The sequence below is a fragment of the Daphnia magna genome, linkage group LG1 (assembly GCF_020631705.1).
Source record: "Daphnia magna isolate NIES linkage group LG1, ASM2063170v1.1, whole genome shotgun sequence".
Classification (NCBI taxonomy): Eukaryota; Metazoa; Arthropoda; class Branchiopoda; order Diplostraca; family Daphniidae; genus Daphnia; species Daphnia magna.
The window spans coordinates 11,464,490-11,484,927 of NC_059182.1; the positions used below are offsets into that span (position 1 = coordinate 11,464,490).

The 20,438-nt window shown below is 40.5% G+C and overlaps 3 protein-coding genes, 1 long non-coding RNA gene and 1 pseudogene across 5 annotated transcripts; 2 read left to right on the plus strand and 3 right to left on the minus strand.

The window, feature by feature from the left end:
• Positions 1 to 1,889: 1,889 nt before the first annotated feature.
• On the minus strand, positions 1,890 to 6,136 carry LOC116936665 (annotated as a pseudogene).
• Positions 6,137 to 7,886: 1,750 nt separating this feature from the next.
• Positions 7,887 to 10,874, plus strand: LOC116934150 (integrator complex subunit 10). Of its 2 annotated transcripts, XM_032941747.2 has the most exons (11): positions 7,887 to 8,126; positions 8,223 to 8,290; positions 8,353 to 8,480; positions 8,551 to 8,666; positions 8,738 to 8,950; positions 9,005 to 9,117; positions 9,196 to 9,371; positions 9,443 to 9,876; positions 9,980 to 10,087; positions 10,156 to 10,493; positions 10,650 to 10,874. In XM_032941747.2, exons 1-11 carry the CDS (start codon positions 7,968 to 7,970, stop codon positions 10,810 to 10,812), a joined length of 2,016 nt encoding a protein of 671 aa, XP_032797638.1. In that variant the 5' UTR covers positions 7,887 to 7,967; the 3' UTR covers positions 10,813 to 10,874. The 2 variants fall into 2 exon arrangements, with proteins under 2 accessions (XP_032797638.1, XP_045024920.1); XM_045168985.1 differs by lacking the exons at positions 7,887 to 8,126; positions 8,223 to 8,290 and having other exon boundaries at positions 8,347 to 8,480; positions 8,532 to 8,666.
• Positions 10,808 to 12,783, minus strand: LOC116934159. Its single transcript, XM_032941757.2, has 4 exons — positions 12,635 to 12,783; positions 12,439 to 12,575; positions 11,431 to 12,377; positions 10,808 to 11,353 (listed from the first exon to the last, which is right to left on the minus strand). Exons 1-4 carry the CDS (start codon positions 12,659 to 12,661, stop codon positions 10,860 to 10,862), a joined length of 1,605 nt encoding a protein of 534 aa, XP_032797648.1. The 5' UTR covers positions 12,662 to 12,783; the 3' UTR covers positions 10,808 to 10,859.
• Positions 12,784 to 13,452: 669 nt separating this feature from the next.
• Positions 13,453 to 13,930, plus strand: LOC116934170. Its single transcript, XR_004400524.2, has 2 exons — positions 13,453 to 13,726; positions 13,784 to 13,930. It is a non-coding gene; the product is annotated as an uncharacterized LOC116934170 (long non-coding RNA).
• Positions 13,931 to 17,815: 3,885 nt separating this feature from the next.
• Positions 17,816 to 20,353, minus strand: LOC116918548. The gene is made up of 2 exons (XM_045175925.1): positions 19,434 to 20,353; positions 17,816 to 19,262 (listed from the first exon to the last, which is right to left on the minus strand). The coding sequence occupies exons 1-2, from the start codon at positions 20,351 to 20,353 to the stop codon at positions 17,816 to 17,818; spliced, it is 2,367 nt and encodes a 788-aa protein (XP_045031860.1).
• Between the last annotated feature and the right edge of the window lie 85 nt (positions 20,354 to 20,438).

Below are 20,438 nucleotides of genomic sequence, written 5' to 3' on the forward strand. Positions count from 1 at the left end.
CGATAGTTGGAGGGTATTATTGAACTTCAAGGCGGATAAGTACGAAATGATAGCATGGTGGATTTTAGTTTTTAGAAGACGAGTTTAGATTAAAAGATGTGCGCTATTACTATGGGTTTCACTCTGCTCTTTTGTGATCTAGTCGCCGAGATTCCTTGATGAACTTCAGAAGTGCTTTCCAGATGGCTGATGACGTTGCTACTGTTGCTAGTGGGGGTGGATAGTCCCTTTCTTTTTTCAGACAAGCTTCTTTGAATGGTTTCCTTTGCGCCGTGAACAGGCAGCACGTGAAAAGGAAATGCTCGATGGACTCTTCTTCGCTGCCACAGTCACACACTGGTGACTGAATTTTCTTAATTTTGAAGAAATGGCGGTTTAATTGACAGTGGCCTGTCAACAGCTGAGTAATTTGGTGGCTGATGTATACACCCTTCAGCAGACATGCATCGGCTGGAGAGGGGAAGAAACTCCTTGTGATGGCACCTTTAGTAGTATTTTCGGACCATTCCTTTTTCAACAGCTTTTAAATCTTGCTGCTGATTTTATTTCTGAGAGTGGACAGCGACACTTATGTGTTTTTCTCTAGACTGGTAGTGTTGGACTTAGCGCTATTTAAGTCGGCCAGTTCTCGGAAGTCATTGCTCGAAAGCCAGTGAAATGAGAAAAAATCACAATTTGCAAGGATCATTTCTCTACTCTCATATATATGCTATTGGAGAAATTTTCTTGAACATCAGTGTTCTATTCAGTGCTGGTTTGGAACTACTGATTATATTGCAAGTGGCATATTGCGATTTGTTCGCTGCCGCATTCCGGATCGCGAGGTGTATTGCTCTTATCTATGCTTGGGTTTTTGAGATGAACGCCGGAAGTAGGACTTCTTGGGTTTCTATCCCAATTGGTAAACAGAACACACTCCGGGCTAGGATTCCCTTTTCGTGTGGTGCAGTTGTTACAAGGATTGCTACGCTGTTTGGTTTATCCGATAGCATCCGTATTCCTGCTGCTGTAGCGTTGCTGTGTGTGAGGTGCGGAGTCTCCCATGGTTGCTTCGTGGACGAACGGAAATTTCTGCAGACTTCAATTGACATATTATCCAGTTCATTGTCGGAAAAAGTTATCCCAATGGCTTTAGCAGAAAAAACAGAAAATGGACGATTTTTGTATAGAAAAAAAACAAAAGGCAGCAAATTCAAAAGCAATTAGGTCAATTGGCAGTAAATTAGAAATCATTAGGAGGGATTCTCTGTGGGCTGTCTTGTGTGATCGGGTGATACATTTTAACGTATAGTACTGTGTGTTTCTGAGCTTGTTGATGCACCATTTCTTTTTGAGGCAGTGACTCCAGACTGATACACCATAAAGCAACTTTGGAACAATAATTGATTTAAACAATGTTAGTAAGGTGTTAGTATTCAGTCCCCACGTCCGTCTCAGACAGTATTTCAGATTATGAATTACTATTTGAGTTGCAATACATTTTCCTTCAACGTGAATCTTCCAGCTAAGCTTTGTATCAACTTCAAATCCGACAAATTTTGTGTTGCTTGACGGAAAAATATTTACATTATTGATTTTAATTTGTACTGCATCTGTTATCATTCGTTTACAAAATATCATGAGAACTGATTTTAAGGGATTTATGTCAAGTAATACATTCTCACAGTTTTTAAAAACTTCGTTTCACATTATTTGTAAATTTGCTATGGATATTTGTACAATTTTATGCATTACGACTAGCGCAATATCATCTGCATATCCGATTATCTTAAACTTAAAAGGAAAAATAGAATTAATAAGTTGCTCTGCTAAAATTTTCCAAAGAAATGGCGGTAAAATTCCTCCTTGTAGACAACCAATAGAGACTATATACTTGAATATGAAATCATTTACATTAATACTCGCTTCTCTGTTTTCAAAAAGACTTTCAATAATTCCTATAAGATATTTCGGGCAATTATATTTAGCTAGCGCAGCTAAAATAGCCGGCGGCCATGTGCAGTCAAACGCACCGCTCACATCTAAAAAAGCTACAGTTGTAAACACCTAATTATTAAAATTTTCTTCCACTATATTAGCCAACGTATGCATTGCTGTTTCTGTTGATTTCCCTTCACAAAAACCGTGCTGGTTATTTCCAAACCACTCTTGCTTTTCAGCTATCCAGGTTAATCGGTCGTGGATGATTTTTTCAAAGATTTTACCAAGAATATTTAACACACTTATAGGTCTAAACTTTTTACATCCTTATATGATGGCTTATTAGGTTTTTTAAGTACAGTTACTTTTGCAATTTTCCATACTTTAGGGTAGTGTTTTAACTCAAAGCATTTATTGTACAATTTTAAAGAATATTTGATAAGATGGAATATGCAGCCTGGATAACATCTACGCCAATGCCATCAGTACCAGGTGCAGCTTTATTATTGATTCAGTAAACACAGTTTTTAAGTTCAGATAATGTAACTGGGGGAGATGGCAACTCAAAAGGTTCTTTTAAATACATTTTATAATTACGGATAATATTTTGTTGAGCTGGCCCCATGTTTTTGTTTTTGGCCCTTGGGAAAAAACTTTTGCACAATTCTTCTACTATTACCTCTTTTTCCGTTACACTTTGATCATTTATAATTAGCTCACCTGGTAAATCATTTCTGCATTGTAAGGCTGCCAGTTTTTTAAGACCTTTGTATGGGTTTAAGTTCATGTCAACTATGCACTGCTTCTCAAAGGCCTCCTTCTTGCTTCTCCTTAGCAATCTTTGATACTCTGCTTTGAGTTGTTTGTGATTATTTTTTCCGGACTTGTTTTTAGTTTTAAATGTTTCTTCTTTTGCGTTTCTTAATTTAAATTTTAATTGTAAAAGCTCCTCTGTCCAAAAATCTAGTCTTGATTTACTTATTTTCTTACTCGTTAGTTTACTTAACCTAGCACTATTCGTATGTCATTTGTAAGCTCTTCTATTATACTGTCTAGATTACTTTTAGAAATATTTAGTGGTAATTGATCTTCTATTTTCTGAACTTTACTTTCCAACTTAGCAAGAAACTTCATTTTATCTATGTTTTTTTATTTTGGCACTATTTTATTTACTGTACTGCGCTTGGGTTGTGCCACTGCCACTTGAAACAATATGATCGGGTGATCAGAGTGACTGTCCTCGATGGGAAAATGCCAGTTTAAAATACTGATATCATCACCTCCGAGAGTGACGTCCACCATCGCTGTTTTCTGGGGAATGTATTCTAACTTGGAAACAGGGACGTTTGCTATATTTAACTTGTTCTGGTTAACAAATGATTCCAGACACTCACCTCTTTTATCCGTAGATTTACTATTCCATAACTTATTCTTTGCATTTGAATCCATGCCCATTATAGACCGCTCTAAGTTCGAAATAGTTTCCAATAGATTAAAAAAATAATCCAAACTCAGAGACGGTCGGCAATACACAGAGAAAAATTTTAGACCAGGGTATTTGTTTAATTGGACTCCTACACAATTATTTGTGTTTGGCACTGCTATATTTACAACCTTAAGAAATTTTTTAGCTAGAATTATTGCACCAATTGCATGATTTTCTTTATTTAAGTTATGATGAACCGTATAATTACTAGGAATATTTGGTATATGTAACTCGTTATTAAACTTATTAGTTATGGCGTATGGTTCTTGTATTAACGCTATGTCAACATCTAGCTCTACTAAAACTTGACTTAAGTTTAAAGATGCGATTTTACAGTGCTGCAAATTTATTTGTAAACATAAAAGTGATTTATTATTGTTATTGTTATTCATACCTTAGGCTAAGAGTTGTCTCAGTCTGTCCACCGCCTTAATGTGCACTGGACATTGAAAATCCCCCGACTTGTGAGCACCTTTGCAGTTCACGCATTTCATCTTGCTGTCTGGATGAATGCAGTCTTGTGTTTTGTGCGACTCTGCGCACCGGCCACAAGTTTCTGCTGCCGTTTTGTCTCGGCAGTTAAATGCGACATGGCCCAGTTTTTTACATTTGTAACAATATGTCACCTCAAAATCCAGTTTAGCTTTTTCTACTCTATGTTCTTTAAATCCCCCTGCGGCATTTTTAACTGAGATTCTCCTAGCATGTATTACTGCTTCTTCACATTTTTTAGATGTTACATAAATCTTTACGTATCCTTTCTGCTTTGAGAGCGGTTTAATTTGACTAATCTTTCCTCCTAATACTTCATTTCTAAATTCCATCTCTTTTTTAAGAACCTCTAAATTCTCTACCCCAGTCCCGAAAACTGCTATCGGGTACTCTATTTTGCGCTCTGAAACAGATTTTACTGACGCCTTTATTTTTCCATCCGCTTCCATTAACTGTTTAGCCTTTTTGGCATCTGCGTCATTATTAAACTTAAACCGAGCTATATTGTCTCTCTTAGTGAAAGACTGCAACGTCGGATACTGTCTATAGTACAATAAGTCTGAACAGGAGCATGTATAATGTTATATAGATATACATTATACAAGCACTATATACTACACTATATAAAAAATAACAATATACAAGTACTGTATGTGATTATTCTATATAATTCTATATTATAATAGACCAGTTTCGGATGCTGCGTTGCAAAATTTAAAAAAATCCAGGGGGGTTTCGATTGCAGGGGGAAATAGGAAAAAAGAGGGTTTTTGATTTATTTACCCTAGTAATACTTTTCCAATTCAGGAAATGTTCTAGAATACTACACTTTAAGACATTCTGCGTCTTCTTCAGTCATTTTAAATAATTAATCATCCCTAGTTTATCCATGAAAATTAATTCAAGTAAAAGGCTAGGGATGCTGTTTAGTATTTTTGGCGTTTCTAGTGTCAAGAAAATATGTAAACATTGGTGATTCAAATGTTAGCAATCTAATACCTCAAACAATAAATCTATTTAAACTGTCCGACTACGCCAATGGACTTGTGCAGATAGAGAAGGATATCTACTTAGAAACAATTAATTCTGTACAATTAAAGAAATAAAAACACCCTTTCTCCATAAGCTAACATGTAAGAAACACCATGTTCAAAGATAGCTGGGTTTTACTTTGACGGAAAAACCAGCAATCAGAAAAATTTTTCAATTTCACCGCTAAATAGAAAATTTTCTTAGCTATTAAGCGATGTAAATGTATAAGAAATAGCTTATACGTTTAACCAGAATAAGCGGGTCGGAGTCGTGCGCGTTTAACACGGGCGCTTATGGTAAAACGCACAAGCGTTCAAAGTGAATGACGGTTACTGTATATATAGATTTAAAAAATACAAACACAAATACAACTAACTTTAAAACCAAATCAAAAGAAAAAAAATAAAAACAATAAACGTAAATAATGACAACATAGCTAAACAATCAAACAAAATTGGAACGCCCGCCACGGAGACTATGTTGAACGGAAACGAATCGGAATAAGCCGTACGCAGAGTGATCGGAAACAATTCCGTTCCCCACCACTTGGAGGATCCGTTTTTGACCGACAATCTAAACGGATCTGTTTCCGTGGACAGATGAAGACTGTGTTGTCCAAACCATCTAGTCGAAATTTTCACCGAGACCAGCTGAGACAAGCGGGCACCACTAAAACTCGGGGTTCGGGGGTCGGGGAACTAAAACTCGGGGAATGGACTCGGGGGTCCATTCAAATGATATGCGTTTATTTTTATTGTACTTTTATAACATTTAAATATTTATTTCGATAGCTGATTCAAGAAAAGATTTATACCGAAGAAGTACACTCGAGAAGGCAAAAGTTTTTTGGTTTGTTAGTAGTAAGTTTTAAAAAATATCAACCCCGAGTCCATTCCCCGAGTTTTAATCTTTTTTGTTTACCCCAACCCCCGAATTCATTCCCCGAGTTTTAGTCTTTTTTTGTTTACCCCGTTCCCCATTTGAGGGCACTAAAACTCGGGGAAAATGACGACCCCCGAGTCCATTCCCCGAGTTTTAGTTCCCCGACCCCCGACCCCCGAACCCCGAGTTTTAGTGGTGCCCGAGACAAGCTGAGGTCTCCGCTACTTCATACGAGATACGACCCTGTGTTGACTTTTTTGAACTAATTTCTGCTGGGCCAGTGTAGATCGTGTACGCATCGTCGTGTACGTGTACTGGGTACATCGTGTATTATACCGTGTATTTGCTAAACTCCGCCCCCTAGTAGGAGGGGCTTAGCGCCGTGTACAGTACACGATTGCCGGGTAAATCGTGTATTCGTCTTGAATACCATTTTGTATGAATGTGACGATATAAATGAGTTATTCGAAATTTAGTCCCACATGTATTATCTTAATTGAATGAATGGAAAAATTATTATAATTAGTGAGGTACACATTGACATTCACTTCACATTTTTGCTCCGCCCCGCTCTGGCTGACGAAGTGACACCCGATTCAGCTCCGATTGCCTTTTCCCGGGGCGGGGCGGTTAACCCGATTATGGCTAATCGGGGCCGATCGCTAGTCAAGCCTCAAGGGCGTTTATCATTTCGTTTTTGAAAATGCGCTGTTGCAATATGCAAGAAATTTTTTTCAACAATTTTTCGTTGAAACAATATCTTAGATATATATTTGCTTATTCGGATGGCAATCCTTTCGATTTCGCCGTCCTTCCATTGCGAATATCTGTAACCACATACTTATTACGTAAATTATGTAAATTATACCACGCAACTAGTAAGCCATCGTTGATTTTTTAATTATTAATAAAAAAAGACTGGATTTACTGATTTTTCTATTTTAAACTATCGTGTCGTATTTATTTCAAATTGACAACCAAACCAAACCAATACACGTACACGAAAGGCTCCGTACACGATTTACCCAATTTCCGCCGTCGTCTGCTAGTGATAAACCGTGTACAAGCGGTGCTAAGCCCCTCCTACTAGGGGGCGGAGTTTAGCAAATACACGGTATAATACACGATGTACAGTATCCTGCACAAAAATCCGAACACCGATTTAATTTTTTAAAGCCACCTATTGGCGGGGTAATGGGTTTTTTGTTTGTTTTTCTTTAAGGGGGAGGGTAGACGGGGTGATGGACACGACAGGGTAGGGTAGGGTATGCCTTAAGGTATTACGCTTTAAGGCAAGTTACAGGTCGGGACATTTTTGCAACCCCCAGGGTGGTGTGTTTTTTAAAACGACAGTTGGAAATTTAGGGCTTGGGCATGGTAATGTTGCTTACCGAAACAATTAAGCTTATGTTCCAGCTGCCTGTAAATGTTTACGTCGTTGTCAATGGCGTAGGTGTAGCGTTTCTGAATGTGGTGCTGGAGATCGGTGTTCGATTCCAGATGAGGTGATGAGTTAATGTTGTTAACTTACGAGAAGTTCTCGTTCACATATAAAATAAATTTTCATCGAGCAATATATGCTTTTTTTGTTTATTAAATAATTTTAAAAATAATAATCTCCTTCGTTCTAGAGAAATTAATATTCCCAGCAAATTCGAATAAAGAATATTATAATGATACCTATATTTTGCAAATCCTTCTTGGGAGTCGAACACTGATCTACGGCGTCGCAATCAGAGGCTCTACACATATGCCATCGGTATCGAAGTAATTGTGCACAGGCAGCTTTATAATTTATTTGGGTAAGGAGTATTACACAGCCTAAGTCCAACATTTACAACTGTCGTTTAAAAAAAACACACCACCCTGGGGGTTGCAAAAATGTCCCGACCTGTTACTTGCCTTAAAGCGTAATACCTTAAGGCATTAAAAAAATGTCTAGACTTACCCAACCCTGCCCTATGTGTCCATCACCCCGTCTACCCTCCCTCTTAAAGAAAAACAAACAAAAAACCCTTTACCCCGCCAATAGGTGGCTTTAAAAAATTAAATCGGTGTTCGGATTTTTGTGCAGGATACTGTACCCAGTACACGTACACGACGATGCGTACACGATCTACACTGGCCCATTTCTGCTAATAATTTATTTTCAGAAATGCGAACGGGAATCATTGATGAAATGCAGGAAAATCAACTTTCTGACGAAGAATATGTGATTTATCGCACAAAAAATAGTCATAAACATGATCTTGCTACAGCTAAAGCTTGGATGATAACTGCCAAAACTTTGTTTCCACGGAATTTTGCTGTTCAGGTATGTGTGTCTCTTTGTTGTTTAAACTTTCTTTCTGTGCTAACAGTGAAGATAATTTCGGATTCGTTGTTCTTTCGAACTGCTCTGTTTGCTCAGCTTGAGGCATATACTACTCAAAAATCTGCCAACAATCCCAAAGAAGCTGCCAGATACTTTTCCAGCTTGTAAGTATATAGCTTAATTACTTTTCAATCTTCTTCAGCAATCTTATATATCACAACTGCAGATTCTTTGATTTTCCAAATGAAGCTGAATTATGGGAAGAGGTGCAGCAAATCACATGTGCACTACAGAAAGCCAATGGCAACATAATATCACAGTTTCATTGTGACATGTTTTCACACATGCTTACAGGTAACTAGTTTCATATTTTCAGTTGCTGACTTTCTTTGATTTTAAAAGAAGCCAAATCTTTTATTCACAGAAGTGCAACATCAGCTATTACTTGCTATGGCAGAAAGGGCAGAAGATACGTTGGAACATTGTCGACTAATGCTTGTTTTGTTGTCCATGCTTCCACAATTTGTTGACACTCATGGAGTAAGTTGTGATCTTACATACATTCTGTTAATTTAAGAACTTCAAAAAAATATTCGTGTTTGATAATGCAGAAAAAACTAGCAGATACTTTGCTGACAAGTGAAAAGCATAGTACCTACCAAACTCCTGTTAATTGCTTTAGGAAACTGTTGGTAGTGGACTTGCTACCAACACTGCTTAGCTCAAGGACAATTGATGTCCCTCAAAAACAATTGTATAGACTTATCTTGAAATCAGTTGATTTCTATGTCAGCTGGTTTGCCAGTGGGTCAACATTAATTCAGGTAAACCATTGGTTTGAGATCTGTTTTACTTTTATGTTAAAGTTTTGTCAATAGGGAGTGGAAGAATCTGAATTAAAAGCAGAGGAAGCTTGGACAAATCTCTTTAAAATAATGTTTGCCATGGGCCGGAAACTGGGCTGGGAACTCAGTTCTATGTTTAGTATCAAGTATTTTTTGTGTCATGTCACATAACTTTTGTTGTTTGACAATTAGTACCCACACTTTTTTTTGCGCGACACTTTTAGCAACCGGGAACTGATGTGTCAAAATCTTTGGTCTTTCTACCATTCCACACCTCTTGGGGGGGAAGACAGTCCAAACTTTCGCCAGTTAATATACTGTACTACAGTGGTGCTAGTGGAATCGCTATATGAATATGTAAGGAAAATAAATCCCCTGAGCTTTCAAATTCCAAATCAAGGTAAAATTTACTTAACTTCTATTTAGCACAACATAAAATGTATGCAAAAATACTTTACCCATGTATTCTAGGAAACAAGGTAGATTATACACCTTTATTACTTGTACCTGCAATTCTCCCTAGTAGGGATAATGACCAAGAACCAGTATTGAAACGTCGGAAGGATGATAGTTCCAGCTCATATTCAACATTGAACGTGACTGTGACAAAAGGATGCCATGTTCCAACGGCAACTACTTTGTTATCAAGCTTCTTAACCGCAGTTAGTTGCTGGGAACTTCTTCAACAGACGGAAGAACTTCGCAGCGAGTTTGCAAAAATTTGCAGTCACCTGCGCACAGAGACGTGGCTTTGGTTGCCCAGTTTTGTTGCAGATGTTCTTCTATATCAAGGGCTGTATTCGGAAGCCTTGACAAAATTGCAGTCTTTGAGTTCAACCCTACTTAATCCACAATCGTTGCTTTTGAAATCTGCAGGCATTTCTTTTTGCCTAAGAAATCATTTTGTAAGTCTCTTTGCGTGTTAGTTTTAAGTTTTTTATTTTAGAAATCGGAAAAAGTGAGAAAAACAAAAGATGCAACACGACAATTTTTAATTCTTCTTTATAGGCTGCCACGGAAAAAATTCTGCATGTTATTGCAGATTTGTCAGCAGAAAGCAGTGATCCATCAGGTCATCTGACTATTATTCCTTGTTCTTCAAGTCCTCACGGAAAGGTGTTCATTATTTGTCAAAAAGATGTTCAGCGTTTTAACTATCCCCATATCTTTCATTCATTTTAAAGCCACCATTACATTTTATGGCGCTGAACCACACAGAAATCGTCCAATATTCTGTCAGCATTCTGGTGGCATGCTTTCGGGATCAAGCTTTCAGGAATGGCAACTGCGATTTCGCTATTGGCCATCTTATCGTTTTACTTCAGTATGATTGGCCGAATAATGCAAGCCTACTAGAGGAAAGTTTAGAAAAAATTCGGCGACAAGGACAGTTTGCCTATAAGCTTTTTTCTTCCTACGTAATTCAAGTTGACATTCTGGAAGAGATAGCATTTCTGGTTACGGATCAAGGTGGAGCCATTAATATGGATATATTTCCTCCTTCTGCTACACAGCTAGCCACGTAAGTTAACCTTTCTGGCCCCGAGGAATTCCACTTGGTTTGCATTTCAGGAAGTCGCAGGATTTTAACCTTATTTCATAAATTTCATCTCAAATTATTGCAACAATAGTTTTTATTTTATTTTACCAACTTTTCATCTTGGAATTACTTTTCTAGGCAAAGGAGAATGACGACTCGAAGAGGAGATTTAGGCGCCAGAGAGGACTTCCGCGCGGCTATGAAACGGCAGATGAGTCGAAGTCAAGAAAATATCCATAATCTCATCGTACAATTCATGATCCGTGAAAGAGAAGCCATATTACAAGCAATGAAAATTTAAATATACCGAATCGTGTATGCATAAAATAAAACGTAAATTTATACACTTCAATGTTTTGCACAGTTAAGCATTTTTCTTTCGTTGCCCACAGATTGGAATTTCAGGAAATCCTCGACACATTCCGCAATGCGAGTCAAGTAAAGGGTACTCGGTCGTATGTTGGAAATCATGTTTGTTAGCTCAGTTTTGTTAACTATCCCCAATATACTTTCAACAGATATGTCTTTGGCTGACAAGGGAAAACGAGGAATTAGATTCAATGAAATTCGTACCCAGGAAAGGTTCTCCAAATTTGATGATTCGAATGTTACGTTAAAATCCGAGTAACCTGCATCAAATCTGATAGATCGAGGGTTGGCCAACAGCTCAAATTTTTGCGAATCCTCAGTAGCAAAGTCAACGAACATGCGAGTGTGCTCCTCAACAATATACAATAATTTCGGCAAATCTTGCGTATTACTGCATGCCTCTCTAAGGTTAATGTTTTCCAAAGAGTTTTCAAGAATCATCAAGCCGAACCTAGTCCATTTTTTATCAACGTCTTATCGCAAACAGCAATAAAAAAAAAAATTAATTAAAAAGAAAATGATGAAAGGCAAAATAGATATTCAAATCTACCTTTTCTGGTGTCAATTTCAATATCTTCCACGACATAATGCTTGACATTTTGATAGGTATATTCAGCATCAAGTTTAAGTTTCAAGGTGAGATAGCTGTGAATTTTTGTAAAGACTAACAGACTGTCAAAGAATGCAACTTCCCAGTTGAACTGCTTAGCAAGCAATGAACATTCATTTGATTCATCGAAATAAAAACATTTCATTTCTTGAACAGGTTCTTGAATACCATTACATTTCTGTAGCATGCAACTGTCTGACTGGACCAGTTCAGTGCTTATAAATTCAGTTTCATTTAAAATTGTTTTTAAAAGCCCTGACGAACAATTGGTGTTAATATCTTCCACCATCTTTTCGTAGGTTTCATGGCATTCTTCTCTTGACTGCTTAACTGTCACATTTTTGGACATACAGGAAGGAATTGTATCTTCTTGAACTATTGGTATTTCAACTTGTTGAACAGATATTTCCATTGGATTTTTACCAAAACAAAAGTTATTTTCAACAAGAATGGGCTGGGGGCACAGCAATGTTAATTCTTCTATTGTTGCATGTTCTTCGTCAGCTGCTACACCAGAAATTTGGACAACAGAGTCAGAACACACTTCCATTTCAACTTCTTGAACACTGCTTTCACTTTTGTTGCATTCATCACTTGCTATACTTGTGATGTCCATACAGTCATACTCCCTTGATATTTTTCTAGGTTCGATTTCTTGTGCAATGCTTTTAATTGTGTCACATTCAATACTTGCTAAACTTGTAATTTCCATGTTATCATGTACAATGGATATTTCTCTCAGTACCAATGTTTGTTGACCTATGTTTTCTTTTTCAGAATGCCAACCAGCTATTTCACCCATTTTAGAAAATTCAGTTTCATCCTGAAGTTGACTTAATACTTTTTCCAGCTTTTGAACCGTCAATACTTCATGCTTTTGAAATTCCCTGAGTAGTAAATAATTTTACTGCCTGATGAGCTGTAGAAAGTGTAAAGAAAAAAGCATACTTTATCTCATCCCTTCCGGCAAAGCTAACCCGCTTCTTAAAAGATTTCCGCCGTGAAGACGTAAAATTTTCCGTTTGATCTTCGTCATACTCAAAAACTGGTGGTTGATTAGATGGAATCGTGGCTGATTTTAAAATCTAAATGCAAATTGTATACAAGGTTACTTAAAAAGGAACTCATTTGTAAAGTTATTTACTGAATTTCTTCTGTTTTCTTTATCCATTGTGATTCTTCTATAAAGAAATGGTTGACAGGTAACAACTCACAAGTGATGAAAACAGTACTAATACGAAAATATGCTACAAAAAAGTTTTCAAACTGAGCAGTGTTGCCCGGCTGTGAAAAACAAGATTTCTGAGTAGGGCTCGACCCCGTGTCCAATGGGTAGGTATATGGGCAAATGGGTAGGTATTCCCGGAAAAAAAATGAGATCCGTTGGGTAACGGTTCTTTAAAGTTCATGCCCACTACCTACCCGGGTTTTACGTGGGTAATCGAAAAGGGAAACCGGGTCTGCTACCCGGTTCTAAACCCGGTTCCAATCGGGTTTTTACCCCGATTGCCCCAGATTTGTATTTTTCCTTTATTTTTTTTTTTTCGTTTCAAAATTGTATTTCTTGAACGAGTTATACGGCGAAAGCCTTAACAAGTGTAACAGGATGAACATTTGCTTACCAAATACAAAACACAGTTTTATCATTGTTATTTGGAAGCTAGTTACCAAAATGTTCATGGAAATTTAGTTCCCCCACCAATCCGGCTGGTAGCCGGAGAAATAGGACCCAGACAAATAGGACCCGGAGAAATAGGACCCAAATAAAGGCCATGGAGAAATAGGACCCGGTGAAATAGACGTAAGTACGGGACGTAAGTATGGGTCAAGCCGACCCCCTAGCAGCGCGTTGCAGTGTGAAGGGGTGCCGTGAACAGCCGATTTTTATTTGGCTCGCCCGATGTGGTTGTTCCCTAGGTTTTTCAACGGTAGCAGACGACTACCAAATTTTTTCAAAAGTTTTGTCATATGTTGGATTACACGGTTTCGAACAACATACAAGAAATGCCAAAGTTAAGAGTGTGTTGTATTTGTGGTATTTCTTCAGGTTATTTTAAGAAGGATAGAAATTCCCGTAGTTTTTTTAATTTTCCAAACCCGAATATCAAAAAGTTAGTGCCATTTGATAAGGATCTGTTGGAAAAGAGGCTTGTTGCATGGAAAGAAGTTGTTGGAACTAACTATGATAATGTCCCTATTGGACTGACTTGTGTTTGTTCTGACCACTTCCAATCAGGTAAACTTCAGTTGTATAAAAACACTGAGAACTTTTATTTAACATAATGTATTCTAGGTAAACCAGCTCACTTTTCAGGCAAGAAGTTTCTCGGCAAAAGTGTTATCTACATATTGGGGAGAACCTTTTAGATTTTTGTATGCCTCAAACTTCTCACCATTACTGCCATTCCGTTCAATAACTAAATATAGAACTAAATATTGACTTGTTATAGGAGGAAGCACTTCTTTCACTTTTTTTCCACTTTTATACACTGATAGGGGAATTGTAAGAGGGTCAACACGCCCCAATTCTTTTAATTTTTTGCAGTACAACTTCTCCTCTGGGATTAAACCCTGAGCAATTTAGAGAGCTTTAAACTACAGATACTTGTATCACTAGTCATAATACAGCATAATCGTATAATCCAACATATGACAGAAAACTTTTGAAAAAATGTGGTAGTCGTCTGCTACCGTTGAAAAACCTAGGGAACAACCACATCGGGCGAGTCAAATAAAAAGCGACTGTTCACGGCACCCCTTCACACTGCGCAACGCCCCGCTAGGGGGTCGGCTTGACCCATACTTAGAGATACTAATAAGGTCTATAGGACCCCTTTTTCTGACTTTCTTTTTAGGGTCCTATTTCTCCGCTAGATGGCTCCTATTTCGTCTTCGTATAGGTACGGCCTTTATAGTTTTCAGCTGACAGAACAGCGTTGGCGTTGATGCACACATTGAAACAGCCACAACTGTTTTGTTTTAACTCCGATTTTTTATTTTCTTGCATTAATGCATTGCATTAAACTGGTTTATATAGCTCATGTTATAAAAAAGCCGGCTCTATACCACGATCTTAGACAAACGAGCGCCTCAACTGTCTCTGGATTGAGACTCATTCTGGTGATGCCGAAGACATCTTTGTCTTGCTGAAAGCCCTCTCGCTAGAAGCAACTGTGCCCTTAATGTCCAACGTACTTTGATTAGTATTATCTATCTTGTTGGGATGTTTAGTATATATGTGTTTGGACATCGTACCAGTGCCATTAACAACAAAGGTACTTTTACAGTAATTGTATTTGCTTTGCTTGCCTCCAATCTCAGAAATGTTAAGTTTCATTGTTAATTAAGTCTACGTAGCTGATATCATATCAATTTACCTTCCGGGATGCTTTTTCCACTTTTTGATTGTAATTCATCACATTCTTGATCACTATCTTCCAATTCTATGCTGATCATACTAGTAGAACTAGTATTAGACAAATTGGACAATGCCGAAATTTCTCTTTTTTGCCCCACTGAATTATTTAATGACCACTTTGACATTCTTGCTTGTTAGTTCAAACAAAACAAGTTAAAATAACTGCTCTAGTTTTATTATGAAAGTTTAAGTTAAAAGTAAGATAGAGAATTCTGAGGATGCCTAGATGGAATACTGGGAATGTGACTACAGTCTGCTCTAACAATGTATACATGACGCCACGCAAACAGAAGATATAGCGTCTTCATAAACCATCTTGTTCACAACTATCACAAGTCAATTTGAACCTGCTTGACCGTTGACCTGTCAAGGATGAGGATCTACTTTATACTTAGATCCACCTATTAGAAAAAAAAAAAGAACTAGAACAGTGCTCTTCATTCATCTCCCAGCCACACGATGGCGTCAACCTTTTCCAGCTTGGCGCTGTCGGAACCGCCATTTTCCAAGATGGCGGTGGGTAGACCCGGTTTACCCACCAAATCCTACCCAAACTACCCATTTTAGCAAATAGCCTACCCGGATCGCTCATGGGTGACTTTTTTTGGCGACGAACCGCGGGTAAACCGCGGGTAAACCGGGTTTTCGAGAACCGGGGCCGAGCCCTATTTCTGAGTAGGGCAGTGGGCAGCAAACGGCGCAATTTTTCAAAAAAGGGTAAATTTAAAACATAAATAATAAAATTCCCAAATTTTACTGCAATTTTGATTTTGGTCCCAAAAAATCGGGAGTGAAAAGGAGCCCTAGTGGATTTACTTTTCTAGCACACGAACTGATAATAAAAAATTCTAACAATAAAAAAAGGTGTTTTACCTTATCACCCCTGTAGACGACCGGCCTCCTAGACTAGCGAACCTAGCGGAGAATCCTGGAACCGCTTAGTAAACGCCCACCTGTTTTAGGATAGGCGATAGTGTACCTTACTAGCATCATGGTCTAACATTAGTGTCCCAGAACTGTCGTCTGCTAGGTGTTTCGTCTGCTATTTCCTCGGACACATTTTTGGGCACTCGCTAGGGGCGCTGACTACCCGGATCAGTCATAACATTCCCTCCATAACGGTGTAAACAATGGGAAAAGTAGTCGCTTGTGACTGTTTTTCGCGCTGTTTTCTTCTGTATTAAAAATAAAAAAAAAATTACTATACAAATAAAGGAAACCTGAATCAATTCCTCTTTGTATTATAAACCTTAATATACATTAATACACATTAATTAACCATCTTAGACAGTTTGCGCCGCTTATGCTGCTCTTCTTTTAATTTCTGGCTAACCTCATTTTTTTACCGTTTCGCTTCCATGTGATATCGGATTTCTATGTATTCAAACATTAAAAATGGAACCATTTCCGTGCGATGTTTGTCGCAACAAATATTTGTTACATATTTGCAGCAAATATTGTTCGAATCTCTAGCCATTTTTAAAATCAAAACCCTCCCATTCTTTGCTTGCTTAAATGCCCGCTGTAGGTGCCCGTCTTCCCCCTCACAGTCTCTGCCCGTCGAACTTCAACCTGCCCGCCATTACGCTCTCTGTAATTGCCTGTCGATCGAGTCTGGGTCTCTGGCCGTCTTATCCCTTACAGTCTCTGCCCGTTGACCCCCACTCTGCCCCTCGGCCCAATCTCTGTCCACCAAAATGCCCGTTGTAGCAGTCCATCAACCCTTTCCTTGTCAATGCCTGCCCTCCCCCTCACAGTCTCTGCTCGTCGACCCAGTCGTTGCCTCTGTCTGTCTACCTCCTCACAGTCTCTGCCGGTTGACCTACTCACTGCCCGCCAAACTACCTATTGTAGTTGCTACCTTATCGTTGCCCTTGCCCGTCCTTTCCCCTGCAGTAAAAATGTAGTTGACCCATAGTATCTGCCCGACGGCTCACATGCCACCGTTCTAAGCAACGACTGAAAATTTCAAATTTTCATGTTTTAGTCTTCCAAAGCCCATCCCAACGATTCACCCGAGCGTACCCCACCAGCCAATCATAGCAAAAGCACGGACATTAGGCTCCTCCTTTTTTCCATGTTGTTTTATAGAGTAGAGACTAGTATACGGCGGCCCGTCCCAGGACGGTAATAGGTGAAGTCTAGTATTCAGTGTCTGCTTTTACGTTAGTCTAATTATACTTTTATTGTCTGCTGCACGTGAGTCTACTTATACTTTTATTGTCTGCTGCACATTAGTCTACTTTTAATGTTGTAAACTAACCGTAAGATAACGATCGTTCGAAAGGCGATGCGAAAAAACGATCAAAACCGAACGGGCAGGGCGCAAGAACTTGTATTAAACTTTAAGACGCAGGCGAAGATAAAAAAATGAGGTGAAAAAAAATGGCGACGAGACGCTACCGTTGCAAAAACGAGACTGCCTCGTTAAATACACGTCGTCCGATCGCTTACGCAAAAACAAAGGAATCGAGATGCGCGAATTAGAGAAACAATAGATGAAAAAAAGGGGGGGTAATTAAAGGCGCGCGCAAAGCCCGGCCGAGTTGCCATGGCAACTCGGTAACACAGCCGGCCCTGCTGTGGTAAACATTAAGCAGCACTAAAGGCTTCCAAGCGACATAATCGCACAACCAGGCGGGTGTAGGTCTTGCCGGACTTCGTAATGATTTCGGCCGCGCGTACTACACCATCAGAGCCAGGTAAAACTCTGGCAACACGACAAATTGGCCAGTGTCCGCGCGGCGACTTTGGATCCACCATAAGCACCATGTCGTTCACCTCCAAGTTGTTTTGCGATCGGGTCCATTTGTTGCGGGTCGTGAGGGTCGGCAGGTATTCCCGTAACCATCGGCTCCACACCTGATCCACGATCTGCTGTGCGTGAAACCATCTTCGGCGAAAACATTAGATTTCCGGGTCGATGACGTCAGCGGGCAAGTGGGGATTGGGGCGCCCCAACAAAAAATGATTCGGGGTTAACGGCTCGAATTCTTGCGGGTCCGCACCTAGATCCGTCAACGGTCGATTGTTGAGCAAGCCCTCAACTTCGATGACGACCGTTGCAAAGGTTTCCTCCTTCACCGTCTGCTGACCCAGGATAGCGCGCAGGGCCTCCTTGCACGAGCGAACCAGACGCTCCCAAACACCTCCGAAGTGCGGGACAGCAGGCGGGGAGAAGTGCCAACGAATTTCTTTCCGAGCAAGTTGGCCAGCGATTTTCACATCGTTAAGGCGGGTAACCGCCTCACGCAGCTCACGCTCTCCTGCGGTCAGATTGGTACCGTTGTCGCTAAAAACATCGGTCGGGGCACCCCGACGACTGACGAAACGGGTAAAAGCTATTAAAAAGGAATCCACATCCATGGACGGGGTAATTTCGAGGTGGATAGCACGGGTGGAGAGGCAGGTAAAAAGTGCAATCCAACGATTTTCTGTTCGCCGGCCAATTGAAATAGGGAAGGGACCGAGGTAGTCCACTTCAATACGGGTAAATGGAGGGCTGAACGGTTGGACCCTCTCCGCTGGAAGCGGGGCCATCATCGGCTGAAACGGCTTGGCTCTCATGCGGGAACAGTAGATGCAAGTCGTGATGACCGACTTTGTCGCTTCGCGTCCTTTCAAAACCCAGTAGCGAGCACGAACTTCCGCAAGAGTACGATCAGCTCGTCCATGAGCCACGGAAATATGCGCCCAGCGTATGAACAATCGGGTGAGCGGATGCTTGGGTTCCAGAACGGCAGGATGACGGGCTTCAGCGCTGATGGGGGCATTTTCGAGGCGGCCACCAACACGAATGATTCCGGCGTCATCTAGATAAACGGCCAGTTTCAGCAACCGAGACTCCGGGCGAACGGACTTCGCCTTCCGCAAACTGCTTAAATCGTCAGGGAAGGAGTCGCGCTGCGAAACACGAATTAAAAGGAGACGGGCTGACTTCAGCTCGTCCGCACTCTGCTGCCGGCCCGTTTTCAACTGCTCACTTTGTCCGGTCGCTGCTTCTTCATGATTGCTATCCAGAATAGACCTTTCTCTGGCACGTCTCCGATGAACGAGGATCTGGATGTTGCGAACGAATCTTTCAATCCAAGCGGCGATGCGAATTAGGCGATGTAGATTATCGGCTCGTGCCACAACGTCATCTACTGGCCCGCTAGGATTGGCGATTAGGAAACAGCCAATAGACTCGTCTTCGTGATCGATCAATTCAGTAGCTGGAATCTGGGCCGGCCATTGCTCGGGTGGCAAAACTAGAAACTCAGGTCCACGGTACCAGCGATGATTTGGATCGAGCTCGGACGGACAGAGACCACGACTGCATTCGTCTGCTGGGTTAAGTACACCAGGAACATGTCTCCATTGCGAAGGGGTCGTTCAATCCAGGATCTCAGCTATTCTGTTTGCGACGAACACGTTGTAACGACGATGGCTGGCGTGGATCCACCGAACAACAGTCATCGCATCAACCCAGAAAAACACATTCGATATGGGCAGAGTCAGCTCCTTCAACAGATAGTTTGCTAACCTGACTGCTAGCAAAGCACCTTGAAGCTCCATCTTCGGAATCGATAGCTGATGGATGGGAGCAACTCTCACTTTGGCCATTACGAAAGAGACTTCGACCTCGCCAGAGGTTTCAGCTCGAAGATAAATTACAACGCCGAAACCGTCTTTCGATGCGTCCGAAAAAGCGTGCAACTGAAAAGAACGATACGCCGACTGGGGACTAGTCAAGAAACTTCTCGGAATGTTCAGCAGTTCGAGCATCGGCAGATGTTCCACAAAGCGCCCCCAACGATTCAGAATATCGGCGGGCAGAATCTCATCCCAGCCACCTTTGAGTCGCCAGATGTCCTGAAGGATGATTTTCGCCACCAAAACGACGGGTGCTAGGAGACCAAGGGGATCATAGATGCTCGAAATTGCAGAAAGAATCGAGCGTTTTGAAAAGGCCTCTTCTGTCTTCTTAAAACGAAAAACGAACTCGTCTCGCTCACAACTCCACAGATACCCCAACGTGCGCTCGGTGGGCAAACCGTCGAAATCTAGATCGAGCTCGGGAACCAGACGAGAGGAAGACGGAAGTTGGTCCAACAACGAACGCGAAGAGCTCAGAAACTGGACGAGGTCGAAACCACCGAGCTTGAGTAGTTCAACCAGCTTCTGACTGATGGAAACGCCTTCATCCACTTCGTCGAACGACGACAACAGGTTGTCCACATAAAAGCTGGAACGAATACGCCTCGCGACTTCCTTCAGGTGTTCGGGAGCATCCTTTCCAAGGTGCTGAAGGGCAAAGCGGCAAACCGTTGGCGATGAGACAGCACCGAAAATGTGCACCATCGTCATCTGGAATTCCTGAATAGGATCTTCGGTTCCAGGCTCGCGCCACAAAAAACGAAACATTGTGCAATCTGACTCACGAACCAGCACTTGATAAAACATTTTCGCAATGTCCGCAGTAACGCCAATTCTCCTTTCACGGAACCGAAGCAGCACGGCCAATAACTGCGTGGTGAGATCCGGACCT